Source organism: Salvelinus namaycush, chromosome 2 (genome assembly GCF_016432855.1).
Source record: "Salvelinus namaycush isolate Seneca chromosome 2, SaNama_1.0, whole genome shotgun sequence".
NCBI classification, from domain to species: domain Eukaryota; kingdom Metazoa; phylum Chordata; class Actinopteri; order Salmoniformes; family Salmonidae; genus Salvelinus; species Salvelinus namaycush.
The window spans coordinates 34,414,655-34,436,081 of NC_052308.1; the positions used below are offsets into that span (position 1 = coordinate 34,414,655).

At 40.6% G+C, this 21,427-nt stretch overlaps 1 protein-coding gene across 12 annotated transcripts in view; it reads right to left on the minus strand.

The window, feature by feature from the left end:
• Positions 1-946: 946 nt before the first annotated feature.
• LOC120061874 (gastrula zinc finger protein XlCGF57.1-like) overlaps positions 947-21,427 on the minus strand; it is a 33,476-nt gene continuing 12,995 nt past the window's right edge. For 3 of the 12 annotated variants that reach the window (XM_039011702.1, XM_039011678.1, XM_039011665.1), the window contains 13 exons: positions 19,861-19,944; positions 18,412-18,495; positions 15,825-15,908; positions 14,839-14,922; positions 10,996-11,079; positions 10,353-10,436; positions 10,025-10,108; positions 9,144-9,227; positions 8,168-8,251; positions 6,629-6,712; positions 5,567-5,650; positions 4,976-5,094; positions 947-4,367 (listed from right to left, as the gene is read on the minus strand). In XM_039011702.1, the coding sequence (XP_038867630.1) occupies positions 4,194-4,367; positions 4,976-5,094; positions 5,567-5,650; positions 6,629-6,712; positions 8,168-8,251; positions 9,144-9,227; positions 10,025-10,108; positions 10,353-10,436; positions 10,996-11,079; positions 14,839-14,922; positions 15,825-15,908; positions 18,412-18,495; positions 19,861-19,944 (1,217 nt within the window). In that variant the 3' untranslated portion in view covers positions 947-4,193. Of the gene's footprint in view, positions 4,368-4,975; positions 5,095-5,566; positions 5,651-6,628; positions 6,713-8,167; positions 8,252-9,143; positions 9,228-10,024; positions 10,109-10,352; positions 10,437-10,995; positions 11,080-14,838; positions 14,923-15,824; positions 15,909-18,411; positions 18,496-19,860; positions 19,945-20,609; positions 20,694-21,427 lie in introns of all 12 variants that reach the window. The other 9 variants (XM_039011672.1, XM_039011656.1, XM_039011659.1 and 6 more) reach the window with 8 other exon arrangements.

A 21,427-nucleotide genomic window follows, 5' to 3' on the forward strand; every position in this document is an offset into this window, starting at 1 on the left:
TCGCGGTGCTAAGAGGCATCACTACAACCCTGGTTCGATCCCAGGCTGTATCACAACCAGCTGTGATCGGGAGTCCCATAGGGCAGCGCACAATTGGCCGGGGTAGGCAGTCATTGTAAATAAGTTGTTAACGGACTTGCCTAGTTAAAGGTTAAATTATTTTAATTTTTTAAAGAAAAACAGGGCTCATCTGGGAGACCTTGGTCTCAGCAGTGACTCCCTATCAAAATAAAAGGTGAATACGCAGGCCTTTGAGTAGGACACCCCTGACTAACTCCCTGCTTCAGTCCTCCTCCTCCCTGCCATCTCATTATGTTCAGCCCTCCTCCTCCGCAGGTGTTGATTGTTTGAGGGGGATGTGGGGTGGAGAAGGACCAAGGTCAGTATTTCTGGGGAAATACATTTAAAAAGAACTTCCTGATCACAGCAAACACAGTTTAATTTAATCCAAGGCGGGCCATTTAATTTGACAAGAAATGGGTTGCAGTTAACTACGCCCTTCGAATTCATGCCAACACATGAACACCAACTACTGCTTGTCATCCCAGTTACATTTTAGGATCAGCATCAGATGTTTTTTATATCAGGCCCAATGAGGAGTATTTAACTAAGCATAGCAATGTTTCAATAAAACACCAAAGAACAAATTCTAGCCAGACAGTGGTACCATATTACCCCGGTCCCAGATCGGGTTGTGCTCTTGCCAAGTCCATTGCTCATTGTCAAGCCAAACATGCTTGGCATGACACTAAGTGACAAGTTGACATGATAGCACATACTGGCACTCAGGCTAGTCAGTGTCATATTGTAGATTCCTGATAATCATTCTGTGTACATCTCATATTTCCTCTAAACTTTGGCACCCTCCTGAGGACACATATGCATACACTCCCCATCACGCCATCGATCCTAGACAGGAATGTTGGGATTAAAACAGACACAAAACTCAAGTCTTTTACAAAGTATTTTATTTCAGCATAATGGTAAGAAGCCTCTCCCCTTACTCCATACAATTAAAACTAATTGGATCACAAGGTTTATTTTAGATGCACTTATTTTGCCTACACAAAAGAATAATCAATATAAGATCCTATCTTAACTGGAGGACCATAACTGCATGCAAGACTAATAAAGAAAAATAAAAGGCTAACCTGTGATAGCTACTGTAGATGCTGTTGCTTACCTCTAGCAATATCATTTACTACAAATAGAAGGGGATTTGTATGAAAACAGTCATTGTCTTGAGGTACTACCGCCTCTAATCTTTAAATTACTAGATGCCCTGGGCTCTCAATACAGTACTGATCCAAATGGTTCTGTCCATCTTCTTTGTCAAGTTGAGGAGTAAGAGGCTCTGTCTAAAGACTAAAATCTAGTACTGATTTGAAAAAAAAAATATCCATATTCCATATATTTTTTTGTCTTTTGTTTTTATCACTCCAGTGTTTACAATACTTTCAGAAAAAAAAAGGTCCTTGAAACATTAACAGAATCGTCAAATGCGATGGGGAAGAGAGAGAAGAGCTCTTCTCTAAATCGCTCCATCCTTTGTCTGATGCTTAGAAGAAAAAAACATTTCACTGTATTAACTGATCAGACAAAGATTCTATTGCATTTTCACCATAAGATTGATAACAATACTTAAAAAAGACAAGAACAGAGGGATTTAAAAGTTAATGGCAACCCGCCTTGCCCTATGGCCTCACTGGTGGGCAGTCGTGGTCACTGGTGGCATCTTTCCCACATTTCTTAGGGAATGGGCTTGCCAAATCATACAGTAAGCTGGAGTCTCTCAACCCTGGTACTAGGAAGCACCTGTGTTTGCTGGATGACATCCTCTAATCACTCAGGCATAATTGAACAGTTCAATCTCTTAACTACTGCCGACAGTACATCGCAACATTTCTGGAATATACATACGGTATTACTAAATAAACAAAGGTACATTGTTTCACTGACAGTAGTAGCATGGTGATATAGAGAAACATTCATTAAATTCAATGATTCGGTTGAAGTGAAGTCCAGCACACACAGGGGGTCCTCAGGGCCAAGTTTCAGAGAGCCTCTCCTAGGCTGCTCTACTAGTCCACAGACAGGCTGCTGGGGAACACCACCAACAGACCCACCGACTAACCCACATAGAAATAGATCAAATGTCAGAGTAGGTAGACATTAACTAGAGCATCTCCGTGCTCTGTAACCATTACAATTAGAGGGGGTAAACCACAGACATGTTTAAAAGTTTGTTACATGTTACAGAGTCATTCATTACAATATCATTTAGCACTACAATGATTATTTAAGAGTCAGATCTTATTTGGGTTAAGGCTAACCCCAGAAAGAACTAACACAAATCCTTTATACACACACCTACTCCACATAACTCAGTAAAAGGCATTTGTTAGTGTAGTGAAGCAATTGCTGATTTAGCTATGACAAAATGATCGATATGGCCTGTAGCTGGCCAAAGCATTGCCTGACTGAAATTAGCACTATTAGCATCTCACTGGAATTGTCAAACTCCCAGGGTTACTGAATGATTACACAAGGGGTTACATTATTAACAATAATAACCAGCACTATATCAATTATCTCAAAGAACAGAGGAAGGATTTGCCAATGGCACTATAAGCCTATGCCTTATAGTGCCATTGCAGTAAGCAGTGTTCTATAAGGTTGACAGCTTTGGAAAAATATACCCCGCTTGTAAAAGGCAGTGGCTCGTCCTTATAATCGTATAATAATAATTAAACCATTCATTCAAAAAACAAAAAGGCAAATGAATAAAATACAAAACATAAAAAATAAGCATGCTCTAAGGCCACAAGATTTTGTATACCTCCTGCTATCCTCTCAACATGAGGATCTGTACAAACACAAAGTAATGGGACTTGCTGAAGCTGCCATCTTGTGCCGTTGTTTTCCACGTACATCTGTAATGGAACTGACCGTGAAAGAGCCTGCGACCTTCTCACATAGACCTCTGTACATACGTACACCGTTAAAGGGTGTAATGGGAATTGGTAACGCTGTCATCCTGCCTGTGCCACTTCCTGAGTCATCAGCACATCTCTATCCAATAAAACATCCTCTGACCTGACCCTTCACCTTTGACCTGTTAGGACGTCCTCCACTTGCTTATACCGTCCTAAATTAACTATATGGAACCCCTTTTTCTTTAACAGTTCTGACACCTGTACCAGTCTGACAACTTCTCCTTTTCCCCCCCTTTCACAAACTACATGTTCTACATTTTCCACAGACATCCTCTGTTGTATATTGTTATATATTCATGTATATATATATATATATATACACACACCAGTTCATCATTACCATGGTGTAACGACAAACAGTAACCCCACCCTCCCCAAGAGTACCACCAAGTGCACAAACAATAAACCTAAATAATACAAAACTTAACTTTGAGAAAGGATCTGATATATTAAGAACAAAATAGACTAACTATCGAAGGAAACTCGCTCTCAAAAGACGACAAAACACAACAAATAAAAACAGGTAACTGCTAAAATAAAGGAAACACCAACATAAAGTGTCTTAATAGGGCATTGTGCCACCACGAGCCAGAGCAGCTTCAAAACACCGTGGCATGGATTCTACAAGTGTCTGGAACTCTAGTGGAGGGATGCCACACCATTCTTTCACGCAAAATTCCATCTTTTGGTGTTTTGTTGACGGTGGTGGAAAAATCTGTCTCTGGCGCCGCTCCAGAATCTCCCGTAAGTGTTCAATTGGGTTGAGATCTGGTGACTGACACACACACACTTTAAACCCCCATGCACCTTTGAGACCTGTTTCAAAGTCACAGATCTCTCCTTCTAGCCATAGGAGCTAAAATAAGGAGCAACTGAGCATTTTCTCACACGACCCTAAGCATGATGGCATGTTAATTAAGTCAGGAACCAAACCTGTGTGGAAGCACCTGCTTTCAATATACTTTGTATCCCTCATTTACTCAAGTGTTTCCTGTATTTTGGCAGTTACCTGTATTTGTCCCTCTGTCATAGTAACCTCAGGACTGGAGCTGCAGGATCAGTCTTTGCCAGAGTGTGGCCACTGAGCGCAGGGCTGCGTGACAAAGACCCTGTGGCCTGTCCTGTCTCTCTGGGGAGGTGGTAGTCGTGTATGTGTGTAAGTGTATGGAGGGACGATGGGGGTGGGGGGAATGTCAGTCAGACAGCCAGCCGACCAGGAGGGGGGTGCAGGGGGCTCCAAGTTGGTGGAGCGGGCGGGGGCTCCTGGGAGTAAGGGCGGGGCTCGCAGCACGGCTGGTTCTCCACCTTGGCCACACCCCGGCCCTGGCACAGCCGTCGATGTCGAAGCAGCCGGTCTGTCCGCGAGAAGTTCTACAACACATACATAGAGGAGGATTTATTCAGCATTCATGTAAAAACAGATGTGTGTGGACACATGCCCAATACAACTAAACCCACTGTGTCTGTTTGCTCAAATGGGACTTTCTGGTGCATGGAGGCTTGTGTGCGCCTGTCAGAGTATGTGCACACATTCTCTTACCTGCTGGCACTGCTCATACGGAGAACACTTTGACGTGGGCAGGCATCTGTTTGTGTTGGTATGTGTCACTGTGTGCATCACCAGTGAGATACGTTATCTTACGTGATGGCACTGCTCGCCCTCAAAAATTACTTTTCTAACCTGGTAGGGCACATCTTTGCTACAAGTGCTGCGTAGGTATGATGCGTGCCTGTATCAGCATGTATGTGTGCTTCTGTGATAATAAGTCTGCTATGAGCTGGCACTGCTCACCCTGCGACAGATGTTTTGTGACGTAAGAGGGCATTTCCATGTGGGTCCACGTATGCATGCATTCCTCAGTACAAGCACGTTAAGGCATGTTCTTTTATGTGCTGGCACTGCTCACACTGAGAAGGCATCTTTCAAATGCGGGCGGCCGTGTGTGTGTGTGTGTGTGTGCGCGCGCAAGTTCTCTTACCTGCTGGCAGCGCTCACACTGATAAGGCTTCTCTCCGCTGTGGACACGCTTGTGTCTCTCCAGATGGTAACGCTGGATAAACCTCATGTCACACATGTCACAAGCAAACGGCTTCTCCCCTAAAAGAGCACACAAACAGAATCATCACATCAAATCCACAGAGTCCAACCACAACAAACTGTATATGATTTGCTCTTACTAAAAGTCTCCTGGTTACATTAACTGCATCTACAAATGTTTGTTAAAGTGATGGGAAACTAGGTTTCTTTAGTTCTCATGACAACAAAACTAAGTCAATTTCTGGACAGGAATTAAGCATGATAGGAAACTACACTTCCGGTAACATTTTAAGATGTTTTGTCATCAACTCATTATGTGTAGATTAGAGTGGAATCTCCGTTTTTGTATTAAAAAAAAATATATTCATCATACCAACTCGATGCCCCTGAAACGTTTTACTTGATAGTTTGAGGCTGGTTCAACATCCCATCAAATGACTTGACAATCCAAACTCGAGTTTGTTGTGGTCGTATTTGTTTTTATTAAAAATAGCCTTTCTTGGGGATAAGGGTATGGTAAATGGGCGCATACCCGTATGAGTGTGGCTGTGTCTCTCCAGGTGGTTACGCTGAATAAACCTCATGTCACACATGGAACAAGCATACGGCTTCACCCCTATACACACACACACAGCAATACATTAGCTCTCATTCTCCAAAGAGTACAAACAAAAGAGCTCAAGCTAGCTCTCCAAACACTATTGTGAGAGAAAAGTTGGCTACCATAAGCATGTTACAATTACAGTAAGAGTGCTTTTTGTCATGTCACAATGTGGACAATCTATTACAAGAATGTGAAGATGCTGCAATCTAACTTGTTTAATCAGCTCGAATGAAGACTACTTTTGATATTTAAATTGTTGCATCAAAAAAAACACGACTAGCTAAATAAGAACAATCAACGCATGCAATTGTGAACTAAGCACCGAATAAAAGTACAAAAGAAAATCTGGAATTGTGTGTCAATAAAGCCATTGCAGAATGCATTATCCCACGGCAAAATAACTAGCTCGAAAGCCAAATATCGTAAAGTAAATATCACTAAATAACGTACCATTTGTGTCAATGTCGAAAACGAACCATTTTACAATGTTAGTTGTAGTTACAAGTTTCAACAAAAATGTACACTAAACTATCATAGCACTAGCTACTTAACTAGACAATCTCACAACAAGCCTAAAACGTCACCTTGTTTTAAAAATATAGATTATTTAAGCCTACATGGAAGTGCCTGGTCAAGCCATGTTGGGAACAGTTGGAAAGATTTCATTATTCTAATAAATGATGTATTTATTAACTTGACATCCAAATGATAAATTCACAATTAGCTGAAGAAGATTTTTAGGGGTCTAGCTTTAAAACGGCATTTCTTAAACCGATAATATGGAACATGTACTAGAATGTATTACAAATAGCGTTGCTGCAGTGTTTAAAACTTAAAATCAACAAAATACTAATTTCTCGTTACAAAATGATGTAGATGAGAAACCGTTCTTTTCTAGAACTCTTCCAATACTTTCATCTGTGAAAATCCATTGCCAACATCCTTTACTAGCTTCTATATGTGTGATGGGTACGGTGAGCGGGCCCATACCCGTGTGAGTGAGGCTGTGTCTTGTCAGGTGGTAGCGCTGAACAAACCTCATGTCACACATGGTGCAAGCGTAAGGTTTCACACCTGAATGCACAGAGCATTGAGATATTACTTTTGTTCCTCATACTCCAATTGGAAGTTTAAGTACAGTATATTCATTTATGCTTAAATTATTTAACCACTTATTTCAATCCATGCAATCATTTACAGGGGGATTCAGACGGAAGAATAAAGGGAGATGTTTTCTCCAACAATTTTGTTTACGATGTATTTTTCCAAACGCTTTTGTCCACAGCCACAACACATCACATGAGCTGATGATTGTAGTCTAAACGGTAAAACTATCCCTTCTCATCCAGACTTCTGGAAATCAAACCTAACTTGAAAACAATACTTCACCTATATTTCTTTGTGCATGACGACTAGAATATACATCCTGCAAACCCTGTATACTGGGGTTCAGGTGTGGCCTGATCTTGGGCACAGTGGGTACGGTGAACGGACCCATACCCAAATGAGTGAGGCTGTGTCTTGAGAGGTGGTATCGCTGGTAAAACCTCTTGTCACACATGGTGCAACCGTACGGCTTCACACCTACACACACACACACACACACACACACACACATCAATACACAACTTTGTACCTCGTTAGTCTTCCACTATTAGGTTTACCACACATTTCAGACACAAATACAGCACAGAATATATGCACCAGGTGCTGTTATCAACATTCTGCCTTCACGCAACAGAACTGGTGTTGCCAACTTTTTGTGGGGAAAGCAAACAGGTATTGGTAGCGCAATATATCACTAGAAATTGTAGACAAAGTAGAAAATTGATTTGCGTGATAATGTCAACACAAATGTGTAAGGCATGTGATCATCAGCACAGTGAGTGCGTATGCTGCTGTTCTGAATAGGCAAATTCACTGCAAGCAAGTCGCTGACTTTCTGAACACTCGGAGGTAAAACTCAGAATTCCTTAAATGTTGCTGAATTCTCCTTAGTCACGTTTAGGGGGGAAAGGAGAGGGGGATCCAAAAGATCTAGTGCAAAGTGGCCAAGTTCGCAACACTGAGCAGGATTGGATGTTTTTAGATTGTAGACATCTTTAACCGTTTCTGCAGGTTCCCAATAACAGCAATTCCAAAAACATCATAACTGGTTTGAAAATACACCTAACCTTTTGGAAGACATCTCCACAACCGTGAGTTATTCCAATTTAAAACTTATTGAGGCATGTGTTACTGTGTGGTCAGTGTAGTTATTTTCAACAATTAAGATTCATGATTTTTTTTTAATGCTTTAGTCCACAACACATGTCATGGCCTGATGTCATTTGGTTGTAAAACTAGCCCTTCTCATCCTTAAGATAAATGACATGGACTTTTTGGGGTAATGAAACTGAATATCTAAAACAACATTTCACCTATATATTTATTTTAGCACAACTAGCATATAAATTCTGCCAACCCTGTATACTGGGGTTCAGGTGTAGCCTAATCTTGGGTACGGTGGGTACGGTGAGCGGACCATACCCAAATGAGTGAGGCTGTGTCTTGCCAGGAGGTAACGCTGGTAAAACCTCTTGTCACACATGGTGCAACCGTACGGCTTCACTCCTATACACACACAAGAGCATCAATACGTTACTGTTGTGCCTCACACGCCATATTAAAGTCCAATATTAGATTTACCATCAACTCCAAGCACAAAAACAGCAGGACTGACCCGTGGCTATTATGAACATTCTGCCTTCACACAACAGGACCGGTGTTACCAACTTTTTTTGGGGGGGGTAGCTATTGGCTGCACAATTTGTCACTAGAAGTTGTTAGATGACACCAAATTGCAAGGAATGTGAACATCACATAGCCGGCTGCTAATTCCTGAAACCTCTCAGAAGCAAACCCTCTGAGAATGCCTTGATTACTGCTGAATTTGTCTTTGTCACTTTCAGGGGGCAAAAATGGGAGGAGGGATCCAAAACTTTGCTAGATCTAGTGACTCTAGTGCAAAGTGGCCAAGTTGGCAACACTGAGCAGGATTGGGTGTTTTCAGATTGGAAACTGTTAAAGATTTATACAATGACCTCCATTTACAATAACACTTAACTGTCTGGAAAAAAACAACACATACAAATTCTGGAAGACATCCACAACCATCTTTTTTTTTTTTAAGCGTTTAAAAAAAAAAAATATTTTAATTTTTTTTACTTACTGAGGCATGAGTTAGAGTGGTTAATGTAGTTTCTAGCCAATACATTTCATGCTTTTATCCAGAACACGTCATGTGCTGATGTCATCTGGAGGTAATATTAGCCTAACAGAGTCCTCCTTAAGGGTAATTCAATTCTGGACTTATTTGGATATTAAACCTATAATAAAATAAACAGTATATTTCACCTGTACATTTCTTTGTGCATGACTAGTTTATAAATCCTGCCAACCCTGTATACTGGGGTTCGGGTGTAGCCTGGTCTTAATGACAGGAGTACGGTGAGCGGACCCATACCCATGTGAGTGACGTTGTGTCTCGCCAGGTGGTGGCGCTGATAAAACCTCTTGTCACACATGGTGCAAGCATACGGCTTCACTCCTACACACACACAGAACATCATTGTATTATTTTTCTGTTTCACAGTCTAGCGATTGAAAATGTTCCGAGTCGATTAATATGTGTATGCGTTGATTGTTTATTAACCACTGTTGTAAATCTATGCAATTATAACAGAGGATTCACACTGAAGAAATGTAAATTACACCGCCACTTCGATAACTCGCGGTGGTTTTTGGAGTCCAACAAAGCACAAGTTAATGTTATATTTTTGTATATACGTGAATTGAGGCTGAGCAACAAAATGTTATCTTTATAGAACACAATTTTAATTATGGTAGAAAATATAGGGTTTAGAATGTAGAAATATCACACTTAATGACAAGTTCACCATCTCATACCTAAAACACCACGTCACACAGAATACAGGACAACTAATAACATGCAGTGCCGTTCTGTTATCAACAAGCTGCTTTCATGTAGCAGAACTGACCTGTTTTCAGATGGTAAACCTACTTCAACTACTTTAAAAAAAGGTTTTAAAGGTTTAAAAAAGAAAATAAAAAAAAGTTAACTTGCTCAATTCAAATCTTTTCGGGTTGAAAATAAACTAACAATTAGATAACGCAAGTTATCCGAATCCGCATGCTATTGAGGTGCGAGTTATCGAACAGTCGGTGTAGTTGTTTTTCCCCAAATAACAAAACACATCACATGAGCTGATGACAACATCTGGTAGTAATATTAGGCCTTCTCATCCTTAAGGGAAATGGAATTATGGGCATTTTGGATATCAAACCTAACATGCAAACATTTCACCAATAGCCTTAATGACATACCCATGTGAGTGACGCTGTGTCTTGCTAGGTGGTGGCGCTGGTAAAACCGCTTGTCACACATGGTGCAAGCGTACGGCTTCACCCCTATACACACAAAACAATATATTACTTAGGTTCTCAAAATTCATCCACTAAAAGTACTCCGATATTGTGTATTCATTTAAGCGCCACTGCTTTCCATCAGAACTTATGGGAGATTGTTATCAAATATCTTATCTGCACATTTCTTTGTGTATGATGACTGGCATATAAATCCTGCCACCCCTGTATACCAGGGTTCAGGTGAAGCCTGATCTTAATGACACGGGCACGGTGATCGGACCCATACCCATATGAGTGATGCTGTGTCTCCGCAGGTGGTGGCGCTGATAAAACCGCTTGTCACACATGGTGCAAGCGAACGGCTTCACCCCTATACACACACACAGAACATCATATTATTTTTGTTTCTCACTCTGTCAATATTATTAAGTTCAGGTATAACTGTATACTAAAATGACTGAATATAAACATCTGATGTGCTTTATTAGCCGGTGGTACACCAACAACTCAAATCTGGCCTTAGTGAGTGTGAACTTACGAAGTGACGTATTTGTAATTATTTGATCTTAGCAAACCAATTTGAGGCATGGCTCCAAATCAGAGACGTGTGGTGTGTTAGCGAAATATACAAGACCTGCAGGTTAAACATCGTCAAAATCTGTGGTCAATGTGTAGCGCTTGTGGGGAAAACCAACTATCCGAAAAAAAGAAAAGAAAAAAGAAAAACGACAGAAAGGACTGAAGCAGCTAGCCACATTTTCCAGGGCTTTCTACCGTTGTTACTATTGGGTTAATGAAGGCCATTTTTTACGCTATGGTATATCAGATCTTTGGGGGGGGGGGGTAAAGGCTCTGGTGCGTGAGTATGTATACCAGGGTTCAGGTGTAGCCTGATCTTAATGACACGGGCACGGTGATCGGACCCATACCCATATGAGTGATGCTGTGTCTCCGCAGGTGGTGGCGCTCAAAAAACCTCTTGTCACACATGGTGCAAGCGAACGGCTTCACCCCTACACACACAGAACATTATATATTATTTTTATGTCTCACTATTCATCGAGTGAAGTCTTCCAATATTAAAAAGGTCAAGTATATACATTTATACTACATTGATTTCCTATTATTTATTTTATTTTATTTAAAATCACTGGATGTCAATAACTTACAGGGTATTTACCCTGAGGAATCTAAATACTCCGCCACCTCAATAGCTTGCGGTTGTTGGGGTTTTATAAAATAAAAAAAAGTGTTGACAAGATGCGTGAATTAAGGGTGGCCAATAAAATCTGCACTTGGATGACGACAAGTTTGTGATATCTTACCATTAACTTCACACCACATAACAGTACGACCCACAATATGTACCAAGCTGCATTATTGTTATCAACATGCTAATTTCAAGCAGCAGGATTGGGTGTGTTAAGGTGTTTCCGCGAGACACAAGAAAAACAATTATGGTAACACTTGATCAATTCAGATATTATTGAGTTGAAAGAAAAGTAAAAATACAAATTTGAAGAACATCTCTACAACCACGATATAGCCAACATTCATCATATACTAGTTACAGTGCCTTCGGAAAGTATTCAGACCCCTTGACTTATTCAACATTGTTACGTTACAGCCTTATTCTAAAATGGATTCAATACAACATTCTCAATCTACAAACAATACAGCATAACGACAAAGCAAAAAACAGGTTAAGACATTCCTTTATTTTTTATACATTTGAAAAAAAAAGAAGGAAATATTACATTTACATACAGTACCAGTCATAAATGGACACAACTACCCATTCCAGGGTTTTTATTTTTTACAATTTTCTACACTAGAATAATACTGAATACATCAAAACTATGGAATAACACATATGGATGGAATCATGTAGTAAACAAAAAAAAGTTGAACAAATCAAAATATATTTGAGATTCTTCAAAGCAGTCTCTTTTTGCCTTGATGACAGCTTTGCACACTCTTGGCATTCTCTCAACCAGCTTCATGAGGTATGCACCTGGAATCCATTTCAATTAACAGGTGTGCCTTGTTAAACGTTAATTTGTGGAATTTCTTTCCTTCTTAATGCGTTTCAGCCAATCAGTTGTGTTGTGACAAGGTAGGGGTGGTAATACAGAAGATAGCCCTACTTTGTAAAAGACCAAGTCCATACTACGGCAGGAACAGCTCAAATAAGAGAAATGACAGTCCATTACTTTAAGACATGAAGGTCAGTCAACCAGAAAATGTCAAGAACTTTGAACGTTTCTTCAAGTGCAGTCGCAAAAACCATCCAGTGCTATGATGAAACTGGCTCTCATGAGGACCGCCACAGGAGAGGAAGACCAAGATTTACCTCTGCTGCACAGGATAAGTCCATTACAGTTACCAGCCTCAGAAATTGCAGCCCAAATAAATGCTTCAGAGTTCAAGTAACAGACACATTTCAACATCAACTGTTCAGAGGAGATTGCATGAATCAGGCCTTCATGGTTGAAATGCTGCAAAGAAACCACTACTAAAAGGACACCAAAAAGAAGAGGAGACTTCTTTGGGCCAAGAAACACGAGCAATGGACATTAGACCGGTGGAAATCTGTCCTTTGGTCTAATGAGTCCAAATTTTAGATTTTTGTTTCCAACCGCCGTGTCTTTGTGATACGCAGAGTAGGTGAACGGATGATCTCATGTGTGGTTCCCACCGTGAAGCATGGAGGTGGTGTGATGGTGCTCTGCTGGTGACTGATTTATTTAGAATTCAAGGCACACTTAACCAGCATGGCTACCACAGCATGCTGCAGCGATACACCATCTCATCTGGTTTGCGCTTAGTGGGACTGTCATTTGTTTTTCAACAGGACAATGACCCAACACATCTCCAGGCTTTGTAAGGGCTATTTGACCAAGAAGGAGAGGGATGGAGTGCGGAATCAGATGATCTGGCCTCCACAAATCACCCAACCTCAACCCAATTGAGATGGTTTGGGATGAGTTGGACCGCAGAGTGAAGGAAAAGCAGACAAGTGCTCATCATATGTGGGAACTCCTTCAAGACTGTTGGAAAAGCATTCCAGGTGAAGCTGGTTGAGAGAATGCCAAGAGCGTGCAAAGCTGTCAAAGGTAAATGGTGGCTACATTGAAGAATCTAAAATGTGTTTTGATTTGTTTAACACTGTTTACTACATGATTCCATGTGTTATTTCATAGTTGAGGGCTTCACTATTATTCTACAATGTAGAAATAGTGAAAGTAAAGAAACTATTCAATGAATAGCTGTGTCCAAACTTTTGACAGGTACTGTAAGTATTCAGACCCTTCACTCAGTATTTTGTTGAAGCACCTTTGGCAGCGATTACAGCCTCGAGTCTTCTTTAAGTATGACGCTACAAGTTTGGCACACCTCTTATCTGGGGAATTTCTCCCATTCTTCTCAAGCTCTGTCAGGTTGGGTAGGGAGCATCGCTGCACAGCTATTTTCAGGTCTCTCCAGAGATTTTCGATCGGGTATAAGTATGGGCTCTGGCAGGGCCACAAAGGCATTGAGACTTGTCTCGAAGCCATTCCTGCATTGTCTTGGCTGTGTGCTTAAGGTTGTTGTCCTGTTGGAAGGTGTTCGTTTGCCCCAGTCTGAGGTCCTGAGCAGGTTTTCATCAAGGATCTCTGTATTTTGCTCAGTTCATCAATCCCGACTAGTTTCCAAGTCCCTGCCACTGAAAAACATCACTACAGCATGATGCTGCCACCATGCTTCAACGTAGGGATGGTGCCAGGTTTCCTCCAGACGTGACGCTTGGCATTCAGACCAAAGAGTTTAATCTTGGTTTCATCAGACCAATCTTGTTTCTCATGGTCTGAGTCTATAGGTGCATTTTTTGCAAACTCCAAGCGGGCTATCATGTGCCTTTTATTGAGGAGTGGCTTCCGTCTGGCCACTCTTCCATAAAGTCCTGATTGGTGGAGTGCTGCAGAGATGGTTGTCCTTCTGGAAGGTTCTCCCATCTCCAGAGGAACTCTGGAGCTCTGTCAGAGTGACCATCGGGTTCTCGGTCACCTCCCTGACCAAGGCCCTTCTCCCCCGATTACTCAGTTTAGCCGGGTGGCCAGCTCTAGGAAGAGTCTTGGTGGTTCCAAACTTCTTCCATTTAAGAATGATGGCAGCCACTGTGTTCTAGGGGAGCTTCAATGCTGCATAAATGTTTTGGTACCCTTCCCCAGATCTGTGCCTCGATACAATCCTGTCTCGGAGCTCTACGGGCAATTCCTTCGACCTCATGGCCTGGTTTTTCCTCTGACATGCACTGTCAACTGTGGGACCTTATATAGACAGTTGTGTGTCTTTCCAAATCAATGGAATTTACCACAGGCGGACTCCAAGTTATAGAAACATCAAGGATGATGAATGGAAAAAGGATGCACCGGAGGTCAATTTCGAGTCACATAGCAATAGGTCTGAATACTTATGTAAATAAGGAATCTGTATTTTATTTGTAATAAATTTGCAAACATTTCTAAAAACCTATTTTTGTCATCATTATTAGGATATTGTGTGCAGATTGATGAGGGGGAAAAACTATTTAATCCATTTTAGAACAAGGCTGTAACATAACAAAATGTGGATAAAGTCAAAGGGTCTGAATACTTTCTGAAGGCACTGTATATTTTATTGGCCATCCTTAATTTGCACAGTGGTTGGCATTTAAACCCTGCCAACTCTGCATATCAGGGTTCAGGTGTAGCCTGATCTTAATGACACGGGCACGGTGAACGGACCCATACCCATATGAGTGATGCTGTGTCTCCGCAGGTGGTGGCGCTCAAAAAACCTCTTGTCACACATGGTGCAAGCGAACGGCTTCACCGCTGTACACACAGAAAATAGTGTTTTTAAAGTCTCTCTCCATCGACTGAAGTCTTCCAAAATTAAGCTTAGGCGTGTATACATTTACTTCTGATAAACCACTGATGTCAATGGTGATGTGCTGGAATTGTTCTCGTATTGCATAGTTGGTGAAGTCGTAAATATGACATGAGTGCGTACAATGACATTTCAACTTGATGGCAAAGAACCAACGTTGCTAGATTGCTAACGTTGACAATGTGTCATTCCAGACATTATGGGCCAAACTAGCTACATTACTGTAAATGGCTTCACTTTACCATATTTGGTCAAAAAGTTTAAAATTCAAGGACGATATGTCGCAACTCAGAAATTCTGGTATTTTTATACTGGCCCAAGTTTCCCACCACTCCAACTTGGAAGGTCGTTCAAATGGTTATTTCCGGAGTTGGGAAGTCATATTCTTTTATTTCCGACAGCAATCGAACGCACAATAACTTCCAGGATATTCACCTTGAAGAATCCGATTACACTACCACCTCAATAGCTTGCGGTTGTTGGGGTATATATTTAAAAAGGTGTTGGTAAGTTGTGCGAATTAAGGATGGCCAATAAAATAAAAATGTTTAGGATGAGGCAATTTTACTAGGTGTCACCCACAGAGCTGAGAATGCAAGAAATTGCACAGATGAGAAGTTCATTATCTAATACCATAAACTTCACACCACATTTAGTATGATCAACAATATCCACAGAACACTGTTACCAAATTGGGGGTTTCAGATTGTAGCACAATAAAAAAAATTATACAACCAATTGTTTTTCATCATAAACAAATTATGTATTCTTAGCCATCCTTGATTCGTGCAGTAGCTAGAATATAGGCTAAATCGTTCCAACCCTGTATACCAGAATGGACCCATACCCATATGAGTGACGCTGTGTCTCCGTAGATGGTCTCGCTGGAAAAACCTCTTGTCACACATGGTGCAAGCATACGGCTTCACCCCTATACACACACACACAGAACATCATATTATTTTTATGCCCCACTGTCCGTCAATTAAAGTCTTCCAAAATTAAGATGTATACATTTACAGTTCAGTCGGAAAGTATTCAGACCCCTTGACTTTTTCCACATTTTGTTACATTACAGCCTTATTATAAAATCTATATATTTTTTATCCCTCAATCTACACACAATACCCCATAATGACAAAAAAAAAATTTAAACAGGGTTTTAGAAATGTTTTCAAATCTATTAAGAAAAAACTGAAATATCACATTGACATAGGTATTCAGACCCTTTACTCAGTACTTTGTTGAAGCACCTTTGGCAGCGATCACAGCCGAGTGTTCTTGGGAGTGACGCTACAAGCTTGGCACACCTGTATTTGGGGAGTTTCTCCCATTCTTCTCTGCAGATCCTCAAGTTCTGTCAAGTTGGATGGCGAGCGTTGTTGCACAGCTATTTTCAGGTCTCTACAGAGATGTTAGATCGGAGAGACCTGCTAGTCTCCCAGTCCCTGCCACTGAAAAACATCCCCCACAGCATGATGCTGCTACCACCATGCTTCACCGTAGGGATGGTGCCAGGTTTCCTCCAGACGTGACACTTGGCATTCAGGCCAAAAAGGTTCAATATTGGTTTCATCAGACCAGACCAATCTTGTTTCTCATGGTCTGAGTCCTTTAGCTGCCTTTTGGCAAACTCCAAGTGGGCTGTCATGTGCCTTTTACTGAGTGGCTTCGTCTGGCCACTCTACCATAAAGACCTGATTGGTGGAGTGCTGCAGAGATGGTTGCCCTTCTGGAAGGTTCTCCCATCTGCACAGAGGAAATCTGGAGCTCTGTCAGTGACCATCGGGTTCTTGGTCACCTCCCTGACCAAGGCCCTTCTCCCCAGATTGCTCAGTTTGGTTGGGCGTCCAGCTCTAGGAAGAGTCTTGGTGGATCCAAACTTATTCAATTTAAGAATGATGGAAGCCACTGTGTTCTTGGGGAGCTTCAATGCTGCAGAAATGTTTTGGTACCCTTCCCCAGATCTGTACCTTGACACAATCCTGTCTGAGCTCCACAGACAATTCCTTTGACCTCACGGCTTGGTTTTTGCTCTGACATGCACGGTCAACTGTGGGACCTTATATAAACAGGTGTGCGCCTTTCCAAATCCTGTTCAATTGAACTTACACAGGTGGACTCCAATGAAGTTGTAGAAACATCAAGGATGATAAATGGAAACAGGATGCACCTGTGCTCAATTTCAAGTCTCATAGCAAAAGGTCTGAATACCTATGTAAATAAGGATAATAATATCTGAAACCTGTTTTTACTTTGTCCGTACAGGGTATTGTGTAGATTGATGAGGAAATGTTTTTTATTTAATCCATTTTAGAATAAACCTGTAACGTAACAAAATGTCAAGGGATCTGAATACTTTCCGAATGCACTGTGTACTTAATAAATATCTTATAAAAACACTGATGTCGATCCACACAATAACTTCCCGGGCTTTTGACCGTTTAGAATCTGATTACACTACCACCTCAATAGCTTGCAGTTTTTGGGGTTCATCAAAAAAAGTGTTGACAAGGTGTGCAAAATTTAGGATTGGCCATTCGTTTATGACAAACCACAATTTGACAAGGCGTCCATCCACAGACTTCAGAATGTAAGAAATTGCACTTCATGATCTCATACAACACAGATTAAGGGATTATATTATCTGGTGGAAGTTCTAGGCCTTCTTAAAGTGCTTAAATTTAGGAAGTTGCGAAAATAAAGTGGTTTTCTAGTGGCGGCTTATGACCTAGTTCTACTGGGAACTTCGCAAGTACAACATAGCAATGATGCAATACAACACTTCATCAAAGGCGTTAACTTGCAAAAGGACTGCAAATCACGATAATTATTGATCAAAGTCCTAAATCGTTATTGAATGTGTGCCTGTGATTTTTTTTTTACTAACATCCTTAACTATCTTCTATATGTGAGAAGGGTACGGTGAGTGGACCCATACCCGTATGTTTGAGGCTGTGTCTCACCAGGTGGGAGCGCTGAACAAACCTCATGTTACACACGGTGCAAGCATAAGGTTTTACACCTAAACCCACAGAGCGTCAATATATTATTTCAGTGCCTCTAATTTTTTAGGTTTAGTTATATGTATATACTTGGATGGTAAATCAATTGGTAGTCAACTACTATTTTCAATACTTTCCACAATGTAATAGGTATTCACAAATCTTTCAAATGTTACCCCCAATGAAGTGAGAGATTTTTTTATGTTCCCCCCCCACCCCCAATGCTTTAGTCCACAACCATAACACATCACATGAGCTGATGATGCCACCCGGTGGCAAAACTAACCCTTCTCATCTTTAACAGAAATTAAATGAAGAACTTTTTGGGGATATTAAAACAATATTTTTTTTGTGCATGACTAAATAATAAATCCTGCCAACCCTGCATACTAGGGTTTAATTACAGGGAAAAGGTGAGCGGGTGCATACCCATATGAGTGAGGCTGTGTCTGGCCAGGTGGTAGCGCTGGAAGAACCTCTTGTCACACATGGTGCAACCAAATGGCTTCACCCCTATACACACACACAGACACAGAGCACCAACTTCAGTATAAAAAAGTTCAACTGCCAAAAATGATCAATCTTACAGGAATAATCCACTCAAATCTTTTGGTATTTTTTTTCATTATTGCACTGTTGGTGGTCCCAAAATGTTTCGCATTTCAGCAATCAAGTTACGATATAGGACTTTCAAGAACCAAATGATCACTTTCCACATCATGAGGAAGCGTTTTGCATCACCATGATGATGTGGCACGTGACAAATAGCTTTTTGAAAGACCCATATCTTGAAAACTTGATCGCTGACAAGCAAAACATTTTGGGACGAATGAAAAAAAATACCAAAAGTTTTGAGTGGATTATTTCTTTACCTTTAGTGCAGCTAAATAAGCTTAGCACCATTTGTCTTGTTCACCAGACAATTTTCTTTTACAGAAAATCTTGTTACAGCAGTTGGTCAAAAAGGTGCAATCTACTAATCCAATTGGGACTCGATTTTAGCGCCCAATGAGTATTAGGCAGTTTATGTTCAAAAGGGCAATGCTAAGAAAAGGCAATGCTCTAATACACCACCATAATACACAGCAAAATCACTGTTGTAGCCTAAGCGTGGCTACTAGCTACCAATGGTTTAGCTAATAACAATTGCAATTTTGCTGAGTTAGATTAGAATTTTGGGTGAAAATGCCGGTGGACACATGGCTTCACATCATCCTGTTCATATGAACATTTGATGTGAAAATTTTAAGCAGTTGGTACATATTTAAACATAACACATTGACACAACCATGTGATTTTTGGCATGCTATTGTGACGTCTCAAACTCCTGAAGCGGTCTGGTTCTCCTGCTATCCTAAACGCCATCAAAGATTTTTGGAAATACAGTCAGCCTGAAGTTGTGGCTCTTAGCCAGACCTCAAGCTCAATTTCAACATGGGGGTTCAAAGATTTTATCGGACCTGGGACTTGATTAAATTAGTTCATTTCACTATAACAAGCCTTATTTCTAAATATGATCTGATGCTGATTTACAAATGTTGTGCAATGATTTGGGGGTTTGATTAAAACCTAAAGTGGTTAGCTTGGAAATCTTTTGCCTACATAAAACAATATTCAAGATATTTCTCTAAGATCGGACAGGAATCAAGGCTCAGTATTGGTAGTGCTGTGCTGGGACAATAGTCTTTGATTTTGAAATAAAATGCCTTTAACAATACAAACTCGAGTTTGATGCAGTCATATGTATGACTTCAATTCCATTATACCCCAACATGACATAGACGACTCATGTAACCACACATTGCAGTGGAGCTCATGCAAGGCATTTGCAATGTCAGATTGAAGCGAGAGGGAGAGATTTAAAGTGAGGACACATACCCGTATGAGTGAGGCTGTGTCTCTCCAGTTGGTAACGCTGAATAAACCTCATGTCACACATGGAACAAGCATATGGCTTCACTCCTAAACACACACAGAGCAGACAAACATTAGCCATCTTTGTCAGTTTTAAAATATGCATTCCCTGATTTTTTAAATGTATTGTAGACATTAACATGCTGGATTTCCTGCTATACAACTTAAACTATTGTATAAACAAATCACTTTGAGGGGAACTACAATGAAAAAAAAGATTGTGCAACTAGCCTTAAGAGTACTTGCAATTACATTTCTCATATCACATACAAAGACTTTCTCTAAAGCTAAAAAACATCACTTAAATTGATCTCATCTGGTGATAAATCACTCTCCTTATTATAAATACGAGTCAATTATATGAGAAACTTGGTTAGGAGATCACTAACTAGAAAAAACACTGATGTATAAAACACATTAACACACCACTCTCTAATATTTGATAACATGGAGATTGCTCTTTCCAGTGGACAGTAGTTTCCAACAAAGCCTCTTCATTCCATTCACTTTGAGATTAAGGGGTTACCAACACAAGGACATCCAACACTGAATATCCTGTATAATTGAGTGCTAAAAAAGTAGCCTAACCCTACAAATACATTTTGTCAGAACATTTGACAATGCATGGGGCTGTTGGGGACTTAACATGTACATTCAACTGAATAATGTTGCGTCACTAGCTCCAGTAAGGTAGCAGTGAGCAGACGCCATACCCGTATGAGTGAGGCTGTGTCGAGACAGGTGGTAACGCTGGTAGAACCTCATGTCACACATGGAGCAAGCGTACGGCTTCACCCCTATACACACACACACAGATCACCAGTCATGTCAGTATATAAGGCTTGTTAAGAGCATTATGCATATATTAACTGGGTTTGTATTGTGCCAGACACCAAAATATGGACAAACATTTTTGAAAACTCAGTGGCCTATTTTAAAAGTAGTGGCAGCGGTGAAACGTGTCCATAACATTGCAAAACTAATTAAAGCTGTTCCTGTAACGCTTCTTGGAGTCCATCTGCAATATTTCATTGTTTGTAAGAATCAAACTCGATGGTCTTATGTCAAATTATTTCACCGGAGTACCTAAATATCTGAGATGGGTACGGTGAGCGGACCCATACCCGTATGTTTGAGGCTGTGTCTTGCCAGGTGGTAACGCTGGAAAAATCTTTGATCACACATGGAGCAAGCGTATGGCTTCACCCCTATACACACAGAGCACCAACTTTAGAGAAGTCTGCATCTTGCCCTGTGGTTAAGTAGTCCTTAACACTCATCGAAGAAAGCTTGACGCGCCAGAACAATGGCAGCAATTAAAATGATCTGAGACGTCACAATAGCCATGCAAAGCTGGCACTGATACATTCCATTATTAAACAGTTGATTCGGGAAAGTATTCAAACCCCTTGACTTCATCCATATTTTGTTAAGTTAGCTTTATTCTAAAATGGATTAAATAATTCTCACCTCATTAAACTACACACAATATAGCAAAAACAGGTTTAGAAAGTTTTGCTAATTTATTACA